At 42.1% G+C, this 11,244-nt stretch overlaps 1 protein-coding gene across 1 annotated transcript in view; it reads left to right on the forward strand.

Moving 5' to 3' along the window:
* The window catches only part of LOC308299755 (matrix metalloproteinase-17-like), a gene marked incomplete at both ends in the record, with an annotated part of 140,729 nt that extends 132,311 nt beyond the window's left edge, over window positions 1–8,418 (forward strand). The window contains 3 exons of the mRNA XM_080743544.1: window positions 780–932; window positions 4,442–4,699; window positions 8,090–8,418. Of these exons, the coding sequence (XP_080599670.1) occupies window positions 780–932; window positions 4,442–4,699; window positions 8,090–8,418 (740 nt within the window). The remainder of the gene's footprint in view (window positions 1–779; window positions 933–4,441; window positions 4,700–8,089) is intronic.
* Between the last annotated feature and the right edge of the window lie 2,826 nt (window positions 8,419–11,244).

The raw sequence follows: 11,244 nt of genomic DNA on the forward strand, positions 1-11,244 counted from the left end.
TTTTGGATGAAAATAATGAAATGATGACCAAAGCACGATTGGTCTTCAACCAGCCAAAATGTTCACATGTGTCCCCCCTTCTCCGCTCCCTCCACTGGTTCCCGGTTGCTGCCACCAAAGGTATGGCACCTCCATACCTTCAAAGCCTGATTGAACCCTGCAACCCCACCCGTGCACTCAGATCAGCTAACACAGGGATGCTGACAGAACCTTCGCTAAAAAAAAAACAGGACAACGATTCGCTCGTCCTAGACTCCTCGCCTTCCTGGCCCCCAAACTGTGGAATCGATTAAGAGCGTCTGCTAAATTCTTAAATTGTAAAACAAAATATTTGCCTTCAGTTGAATTGCCCAGGTTTGTTTTCCATTTGACTGTGTCAAGATTGCCATCATCTCTAGACACACATTTTAGACACGGCGCAACATTTCTTTGGTGGAAATGTCTTTGTAATTGTGTGGATTAGTGTAGATGTTTGGGGGAATTGTTGTATGTACTGTAGTACAGTACATGCTGTACTGAGTACGGTGTACCACACGTCACACTGCCACACGTTGTCACCTCGTGGGTCTGTTATGAAAGTGAAAGTGTCTATAGGTCTTTCTCTGAGTTGTATTAAATATTGAACCAATGAAAAGTATTATAAGATTTTGTGACTAAATAATAGTGTTTCCATACATCAGCGACGATATCTGTACAGCACAGAAATGTATCCACAGATCGGCATTTGCTGTACTGTTATTCCATAATTCCAACGTCTGTGTTGGTCTCTTGTCACACAGGGAAGTACTTCTGGCGTCTGACCAGAGAGAGGCACCTGGTGTCTCTGCGTCCCGCTCTGATCCATAGTTTCTGGAGAGGCCTGCCAACCAACATGGACAGCGTGGACGCCGTGTACGAGAGACCTGGAGACCACAAGATAGTTTTCTTTAAAGGTATTAAACATTGGATGCTCAGGGGTCTTCAACGTTTTCAGGCCAAGGACCCCTTAGTTGAGAGAGAGATGAAACAAGGACACCTACAACCTGTTAATAGATTCTATATAGTTTCATTGTTTCATCAGTGTATTTTGGATTAATTTAAATGTGTGTTTTCAGATATTTAACCACTTGATCCGTCAATACTTAATAAACTTTCACTCTGTACTTAGTCTGCTCTTTTCCCCCTCTACACCAAAGCTCTTTGCCAAAAATAGCCGATCTACAAGCTCACAACGCCTCGCAGCGCGAGGCGTTGTGAGCTTGTACTGTAGATCTGCTATTTTTTGCTAAAGTTCTCAGAATATGGATGCTAGGGTTCAAGTTGTTATTATAAAAAAGGAGAAAAAAAGTTTCTATCACTTAAAGATTTGCAGGACCCCCTGTAGTAACTCTGAGGACCCCCTAGGGGTCCCGGTCCCCTATGAAGTACACATTAGATTAGATGCTAGTTTATTACGCATATCTCGGTATACAGTAGGTCACTTGTTCTATGTTTTTGTTTGATTTGTTTTTCTAGACCACAGATGTTGAAAATGTTTTTGAGCGGTGCAAACCGCTCCCACGTTTCACTCTGTCTGTTTTAGTACAGAATGTAATCCGTGCTCATTACCTGGTATCTATAGTTCCTCAGCAGTTCACAAACTCGTTTCCTACAGAGGATCGCCCCGATGGTCAATTTCAACACACTGAAGACCATAGCTGGTGCAATAGTCCATCGCCTCTTTGACTACAGAGTCCACGTATGGTATCGGGATGCCCCACAAGCCCTAAAAACTAAGCTCCAAACAGCCCAAAACAAACTAATTAGGGTCCCGCTTAACCTTCCTTACCAGACTCACCTCACCGCTACTCACCAGTTAAGAGTGGAGTGGCTCAGAGTAGATGACAGAGTACACCAACTTGCAATGGGCCTGGTGTACAAGATACACTACACCACTAAGATACCCATGTACCTGGCAAAATACTTTATAAAGGTTAAGGATGTCCATAATTACAACACCGGAGGCAGCGCCACAGATCACGTTCAACCCAGAGTCACCTCAAAGAAAGGGTCAAACTCGTTCTTCTGCTATACCACAAAAAATGTGGAACGCCTTACCGAAGGCATTAAAGGAGTGTGGATCACTAACAGGCAGCAGCCGTTCGCAACTGGTAAAAACAAACATAGCCCCTACCCTCCCCTGACCCCTCTTTGTGTTTACCTACTGTATGATGTTTTTTATTTTTTTATTTTTAAATTGTTTCCCCCTTTTTTCCTGACTATATCTACTGCATAGTACTGTGTTCTATCCGTCTGTTATTCAATGTTATATGAGATACTTAAATGGTTTCCTATGGAAATAAGCGTAGTCTTTTCTAGGATCTCCTTTTAGTAGACCTTGTACCAGTGAACTGTACCGTCATGAAACTGTACTTTTTCCTATGCAAACTTCTAATAAAGTCTTCAATCATTCAATCAATGAATCCAACACAACGGTGCAAAATGCAACAGAAATTAACCATTTCAACCATGGCATCTCAATTTGGGGCATGTCATTTCAGGCGTTAAAGATGAAAATGTGTTGCGTGTGCTTTGCATAGTAAAGAGACATGACACACACACACACACACACACACGCGCGCGCACACACACTCACAAAATACAAATCTCTAACAGATTGTGACAGATTAGTATTCCACTGGGTTGGTTCTGCAAAAAACAAATTGTTTTTCTTTATTACCTCCGGCAGGTGAAAAAAGTCGCTTTGATAATTTGACATCCCAATTACATTGAATACAGGTCAGTGAATCATGGTGCAAACATGCAGATTTTGGATTTGATTGCCTTTCATACAAAGGCAAATGCATCTGGGTAATAACATGGCAGGTGAAAATAAGCCTGGGTTTTATTTTGCAACACACCCAACCCAGCATCACGATGGGGACAGTGTTATGTTTTTGCTTGTTAGATGTTAGCTTTTGTGAAGATAAAAGACAAAACTCAAGGACACAGGTTTTATACAGTAACTTGTGAAATGGTTTTCAGGCCGAGACGAGAGTATTCTGTCCTTCCTTGTAGTCCAGTGGTTTTCAGCCTTTTTCTTACCAAGGTCCATTATTTTTTGGACATTTCACATTTGAGCCACGGACCACCATTTGATGAGATTTAGCTTCTCAGACCAGAAACTTAAAATAGTTTGTCCACAACTCTGATGTGGTAGGAGAAATAACAGGCTAAAATTGATCAAAGTAACAATTCTTCTTCATTTTCTAATTGTTTAGGAAAGAGATCTTGTAGCCTTTGGTTTAATTTTACTCTCTCAAGAGTTAAAGATCTGTAAGGGTCCATTTGGTTACCAACTCTCCATCATTTAGCTGGGAAGCACCTGGAACCCCCTCAAGGACCACAGATGAGAACTACTGTATAACTATAAACTATAAAAATATATAAGAATGGCACAGTTCACACCGACTATAAAAACAATAGTTCTAGTGCTCAGTATGAAAAGTACTTTATAGGCGTAAAAGTGAGTGGTTTCATGCATGCTCTAAACATTGCAATTTACAAGAGGGAGACATTAGTTTTTTGTTCTTTTCAATTTGAGTATGTAAACACTGCGGCGGAAAGCCTGCATATTTAGTATGTAAACACTGGGGTGGAAAGCCTGAATATTTTAGATAGTAATTGTGTTGAGACACAAAGAAAGGGTAGGACCCGATATGTTCTTCTTTTTCGAACCTGGAGATATCATTTTCTATTAAAAAATAAATACAAATCTTGCCAAAATGGCCAAAATGTACAGTATATAGGGCTGAAGTGGGTAATGTGTGTTTTGTAATAATAATCAATGTCTACAAGTAACTAGTAACTAAAGTTTTCAAATAATTGTAGTGGAGTAAAAGTACAGTATTTGCTTCTGAGATGTAGTGGAATAGAATTAAAGGACAACTTTTTTACAACAAGGATTCATATTTTAGATAGTAATTAGAGAAAAGAAAAGATGAGTGTTAAAATGTTTTCATTTACTGCTTTCTATCGTTTTAGCCATTTTAATTATTTTTATTTCAGTGGTTGGGGCATGCATACAAGTGGCTAAATAATGTATTTTTTAGATACAATAAGCCCATTTCCAAGATGCACCACAATTTTTCATGGGCAGATGTGACTTATAGGGGTTAGTCATGTTACTGTAAATAGTAATAAAGAAATCACTGGCTAATTGTGTCTAAAAAGACATATTTTGCCACTGGTACGCATGCCCCCATTGAAATGAAAACCGCTAAAATGGCTAAAACGATAGAAGGCAGTAGATGAAAAACACTCATCTTTTCTTTTCTCTAATTACAATCTAGAATAACCTATGAACCCTTGTAAAAAAACAAAGTTGTCTTTTACTCCAATAAAAAAAAAGTACTTAAGTGATTTAAGTACAGTAAATGTACTTAGTTACACCACTGACCGCCTCTCTGTCCTGCCTACTCAGGTCTAAAATACTGGATCTTTAAAGACAACAACGTGGAGGAGGGATACCCGAGACCAATCAGTGACTTCGGCCTGCCCATGGAGGGCGTGGACGCTGCCTTTGTTTGGTTGCACAACGACAAGACGTACTTTTTCAAGGACAATCAGTACTGGCGTTACGATGACCGCCTGAGACGGATGGACGTGGGGTACCCGAAAGACGCCACGCTATGGAAGGGGCTGCCGCCACACCTGGATGACGCCATTAGGTGGTCTGATGGTGAGTGTCCTGAACCCCCAAAGTGGGGTTTCTCAAAGTGGACGTGGGACGCAAGTCCGGGGGTGACGAAGAATACTTAACCACTTAAACCCTCTTTACTTGGATGGATGTGAGTTGCACTTTCCTTGCGTTCTTTTTCGAACTACACCAAATCTCTCCTCCAAAAACAGCAGATCGCTACTCTGCCTTTTGGCTAAGATCAAGTGTAGTATCTTTTTCTCATCAGTTTAATATCTAATACGTCCACTATATGGGGACTAAATATTACATATTTTTTTAAGCTCACAACAAGCTTCTAGATTAGGAACGCATCTGTATCATTTTAGATTTTTTTGCGTTGGCTATTAAAAATATCAGATATACAAGCTCACAGCGCGCCACTTTGTGCCGCACTGCGATCCTGTACATCTGCTATTTTTGAACATTTTTTAAAAATTGGGAACTACTGATTTAGAATGGATTTGTAGAATCGGCCTCAGGTCGTAAGTATCTTGACACGCTGAAAATAATGATTCCATCAGTGCTCTCCTGGACTGAAACACTAGATGTTCAGCAGGAGGAGAGTTTAGTTTGCATTTGAATAAGGATTTCCAGCAGATAAAACAATGTGTTTTATAGTGTAAATATCACAAGAAGAAACATTTAGTATAGCAGCGTGTGCCCACACGTTCACACACACAAAGCAAGCAGGTTATGGGCACTTTATTTACATTCCCAGTGTCTTGAATTATGCATGTGTAGTGTACATGAATTATGAATATGAATACAATAAAGTACTGTAGAAGTGTAAGCGAAGGTGAAGTGAGGAAGGCAGAGGAGCAGATGTATTACAACAATGTTACTCGTTTCCCCTGTGGTGACAATCATAAGTCGATGCCTTCAGTTACTGTAGACATTGAAGTTGCACCTGCAGAGAAATCAATAGGTTTTTATTATTTGCTGTCCACTGTTATCATTGGTTGAGATGTGTTTACGTATCTAGGTAATCACTGTATTTTGTGTGTGTGTGTGTGTGTGTGTGTGTGTGTGTGTGTGTGTGTGTGTGTGTGTGTGTGTGCGTGTGTGTGTGTGCGTGTGCGTGCACTACTGTAAACTGTGAAATGTTGCCACTGGTGTGCCAATCTATGGCACAAGGACATAGTGCTTTATGTATTTACATTGATAATTGCATGATAATACAACACATTATGTTGACATGAGTACATGTGAGGAATCCTTTTGATGTCCAGTGTCACACATTGGTATCAATGGACTGCAAAAGGAAAGAGAGCAAGCAGTTTCAGCATTGACTGCAGCTGTGCATCAAACCCTTTGCCAAATATTTCCATTGAAGTGTTGCAGAGAACACAGACGGTGGCCTACTATGCTGAGGGAAACAACAACAACTTTGTTTTACGAGGTTATGGCCTGTGTTCTGAAGCTGCCCAAGCTACGGAGGTCCTGCTCTTAACCTATACTGAATGGTTCTGAGAGAAAAGGCCAACCACTGAAAAGGAGACAAGACTAATGGAGATGGTTCATGCATGTTCTCACATGCGTTAACACATTGCTGCCAAATAGCACTACCCACTATTTGGGGATTTAGCATTGCGCAAGGGGTGTTTCCCGTGACCTAGTTGCTACAGTGGGTTACCGTTTTTTCCGTCAGGAGCTTCAAAAAGGCGCCTCTCTGTCCCTATCAGTGGCTATAGGTACCTCTCCAGCCACTCCCCCAGATTTTCTCAGCCGCGCCCCCTGGCTATATTGTATCTTATTTCAATGTGTAATGTGGCTATTCAGCCAGGGGGAGGCACTTTTTTAGTGGGCAAGAGAGTTGAGCAAGCAGATTTATCTCTGTTGATTTCTTTCTGAATTCTAAAGTTGACAGAGCCTTATAGTTTTTGTATTTTGTGCCACCAGCCCTAACCCTAAAACACCTGAGCTACCCGTTACATTGTACATGTGCATAGGTGTTGTTTGGGCATTAATAAAACCAATCATGAATCTTTCAGATCGGCATCTTGCATGCATGCCCAATGTGTGCCCAACTTCTATGGTACATTTCCACTCCGGGTGCACTCAACAACAGACTTGGGATAGCGGGTGGTCTGAGGAGCCTCAACCTGCTTTCCCATACACGGGTGGGCATGATAGCAATTTTAGGGATAGCGTAACAACACACCCATCAGCCACACCTCCAGGCCTAAATAAGGGAGTCGGCATAATGTATTGTGTGTAATGCCACCGTAAGATATCATGTAGGGCCAGCGGGGAGTGCCAAGGCATAGAGCGGCACACAATGATGGGGCCCATAGTACACTATGTACTGTATACAGCCACACACTTCTCCACACTGCTTCTGCCTAGTCTGGCTAACGCCACTCTGGAATGAGATACAGCGGGTTTACGGTTCACATGAACTTGTAATCCAGCGGTAGCTAGAATACAATACCAAAGGGGTGGGGAAACGGCCAAGGCAACATTGCAGGCTTTGAAAATCTTGTCCACAACAGTGTGTCAACAATACAAATAAAATAGGAGTTAGCGGTACAAACCACTCGGGGTTAGCCCAGCTAGTCTCTGTCAAAAGAACAGAGCAGAAAACAGAGAGAGATATTGAGATAGACAGTGTAAGAGACAGGGAAGAGAGAAGGTATTGTAGACTACAGATAAAACAGAGAGAGATGTGAGGAAGAGGAAGAAAGGGAATGTTGAGATACAGTAAATATTGGAGAAGAAATAGGAAACGTCAACTTCTCCAACGCATTTAGCTTCATTATTGGCAATAGAATTATGTTGGTACAAGTGCATGCTCTTTATCTATTTTAATCTTTTTGATTTGTCAGACGAATCAAAGTACATGTCACATATACTGATCCTGTTCTGGTTTCTTCACATCTTTTCCCTTCTATTCTATTCTGTTTATGTTACTCTCTCAAGTCAAGTCAATTTGATTTATAAAGCATGTTTAAAAACAACCAAGGTTGACCAAAGTGCTGCACAGCATAGCAAAAAATATACAAGAAAAAACAACAACACTCCATGGAGGCAGTTGGACTTTCGATTTAAAAGGCCAGAGAGAACGTGTGTCTTTGGTCTTGATTAAAAAATCACCAGAGAGGATGCAGTCCTAACAGCTAATGGCAAGTTGTTCCACAGATTCGGCGCCGTGACCGAAAGGATACGGTCGCCTTTTAGCTTCGGTCATGTGCTCGGTTAAGAGCATCTGGTCAACTGATCCGATATTTTCGATATTTTCACCAAAAGGCCCTTTTAGGAATTTCAGCCCCTGCCTCTCTAACTCGTCCCTGTGCCAGACTGTGTACAGGACTTAAAAAACAAAGGGTAGAATTTAAAAAAGAAATGTATTCTAAATGTGACTGATCTGATCTCTCCCTCATCTCCTCGCAGGCTCCTCCTACTTCTTCAAGGGGAAGGAGTACTGGCGCGTGCAGGGCAGCGACATGGAGGTGGAGGCGGGACATCCCCGGCTCATCGCCAAGGACTGGCTGGTGTGCACCGAGATGCAGTCGGACTCCCCGGACACGGAGTCCAACGGCACGGAGACGCACCGGGTCAACGGGCAGCACCACCTGGACCACGCCGAGAACGGCTACGAGGTGTGCTCCTGCACCTCCGACACCGCCTCCCCTCTGGGGGTCCACCGCTCGCCCTCCCCCCTATGGCTCCCCATGCCTCTCTGGACGCTGTCATTGGCCCTCCTGCCCTCACTGCTATGATGTCAAAGGAAGGAAAGAGACTTTCGAGACTGAATCAGGAAGTAGGACGGCCACGTTGGCTGAGAGCGTTGGCCATATGGCCTATTGACTCTTTAATCACATGAAGCCTAGCGTCCCTGTTCGGGGACGGACAGACGTTTGCTGAAAAATAGCCGATCTACGAGCTTGCAAGGAGAGCTCGTAGCTCGGCTGTTTTCGCCGAAGAGACTTGGTGTAGAGGGTGGAAAAGGAAGGGTCCTAATATAGACCCCTTGGGGACTCCGGTCAAGGAAGTATTATATGGTTTAAGTGGTTAATGGAGGACCAGTGTTTACTCAGATAAAACCGCGACAGGATAATTTGTTCTTGTAATTACGAATCTGTTGATATCTTTTAGTTGTTATTTATTTCCCATGCTATTGAGTGAATACTTTTATAGAAGGCGTACATGTTTTTATTGCAGCTAACATCGTGCATACGTGTGGGGCACCTAATTCTGGCAATGTTGGTGGCACGCTACATGGGTTACACATGCCCACAACACATGACCACAACTTATGTAGTTATGTATCACTTTTCCACTATATCTTTTGAAATAATCCAGAAAGAAATATATAATTTAAACATCATTGAAATAGATTGATAGGAGTTAAGTTAATGAGAGATGTAATGGTATTCCAAGATCATTAATGCTGATTAGTTTCTTCATTAAGCACATGTTTACAGCAACAATATCTGGCTACAACAGTGTCGACAGGTGAATTGCACCCTGAAACATAAAACAACGTGCAGTAAATGGTACCCAGGAAAGCCATCACGCGTAGTGTATGTTTCCTGTTATTACGATAAGTGCTTTAATATCTATCTAAGGATCCATGCTTATTTAAATAGTACAAGCTCTCAAGTAGCTGAAAAGACTTATGGGATAACATGTTCACTGGAACTCTTTAATACCAGGGTTATGAGGATGGATGAATGAATTAATGAATGGATGCTAACTCTTAATGTCATCGTAATTTCTCCCCCTTTTGCGATCTTTGCTTATGTATTTCCATGGAATCATGAATTAAATTCTCTACTCATATCAAAGTGAGCAACAGATGAATATAGATGTTTTCTGAGAAAAACCGATGGACAGTGACAGTAATGAATGAGGGAGGATCAGGACTGTTGTTTGTGTCTCCAAAACACATCCGCTTTCATCGCCCCTGGACACTTTCCTTCCTTCAACTAGTGTCTGGAGACCAGACCAAGGATGGATGTACATAGGAGGATGACGTTAGATCGCTTCTAGTCCTCTCAACATGGCAACTGAATTTATTCTTATTATTGTTCAAATATGTTTACATACAGTACAATATAAATAGATACATATATTTGAATTGAAAAAGGTCTATGGCTGTTTAAGGAAATCAATTGTGAGCATTTCAGGCTGGTGTTTTCTAATGTGAGATATTTTTGTAGAAAATAAAGAATCACAATCTCTTGTTTGCCAAAAATAATAAATGAACAGAATGTCTTGGTGATGTGTTTGTTAAACTAGAAAGACAGTTGTTACTGTGTGGGCTGGCCGTTACCAAATACTGTAAAAGCTCTGCATAATGATCTAAGCGAGTCCCCTGTTACTCTTTCCGCATTTCCTGTCTCTCCACTCTCGCTGAAAAATGCCCCCAAAATATCTGAAAGGGCTAAGCAGAAAGGAATAAGTTGAAATGTAGAGAATCAAGTGTGTAAAACTTCTTAAGGTTTGAATTGCCATGTTTTGATAACCTCAGGGTGCCTGGTGGCTCAGCCAGTTAGAGCACAAACCATGTGCGTGAGTTGGGAGTTAAAATCGAACTCCTCTCTTTTCTCAGATGTTTCTCCTCTCTCTGCCCTGGGTTGCATGTCTATCTACTCTCTGATCCATCTATGAATTCACTAAACCTGCATGCGTGTGTGAGTGCGTACCCTATGTGTGTGTGTGTGTATGTGCGTGTGCGTGTGTACAACGACCAAACAGGCTCAAACCTGTGTGTGGGCCACATGACCCGGGGGTTTTCAGTGCATGCCGAGTGGCAATTCGATGGGACAAACGGTTTTCTCAACAACCAAAAAAATGCACTCGATCGAACGACTATTCTGATGTTGCTGTTCTCACTTTTATCTCATAATTTAGGTCTGCTGTGCCATAATCCATAAGTAGTCCCATATGTACAGTAGGGCTATATAAATATAGCCTACCAGAATACACAGCATTTCGATGAAGTGTGGTGTGTTTGGCGTTAAAGATATATTTTTGAGAGGCATCTGACTTCAATAACGACTACAAAGGTGCATTTATAGAGCGCAAATCTCTGTCAGGAGGAGATCAATATCTCCCGCAATCTTTCTGTCCGTGGGGCATATGTGGTAATATTTTGGGGTTGTGTGCTTGCATGAAAAAACATGGGGAAATGGAGGGAAGAGCGATGATAAAGGACGCTGAATGATTGCTGAACGCCATAGTATGTCATGTTCATGTTTGTACATGGGGCAGACGGGGAATACAAATCTGAAAAACACACACTGTGCGTGCGTGCGTGCAGAGAGAGAGGGAGAGCTGGGAGACAGAGGCCTATTTGATGGGGAGGTTTATTGGGATGTGTAAAGTTATTTCTATTCAGGATTTGTGGGAGCGCTTACGTATACAGAATTGACTTCTGGGACACCTGTGGAGCAGCCATCCGTGGCAGAACCTCTGGATGCCGGAGGGCTGCGTACAATAGCAATCAATCACCCTGGAGACATCGCACTGCTACTGAAATATACAAGTCGAGAGCAATCCCAGTCACCTGAAGAGATTAGCCTCTCTGCTGCACTCCTTCA

Source organism: Nannobrachium achirus (assembly GCF_963921795.1).
Source record: "Nannobrachium achirus genome assembly, chromosome: 15".
NCBI classification, from domain to species: Eukaryota; Metazoa; Chordata; class Actinopteri; order Myctophiformes; family Myctophidae; genus Nannobrachium; species Nannobrachium achirus.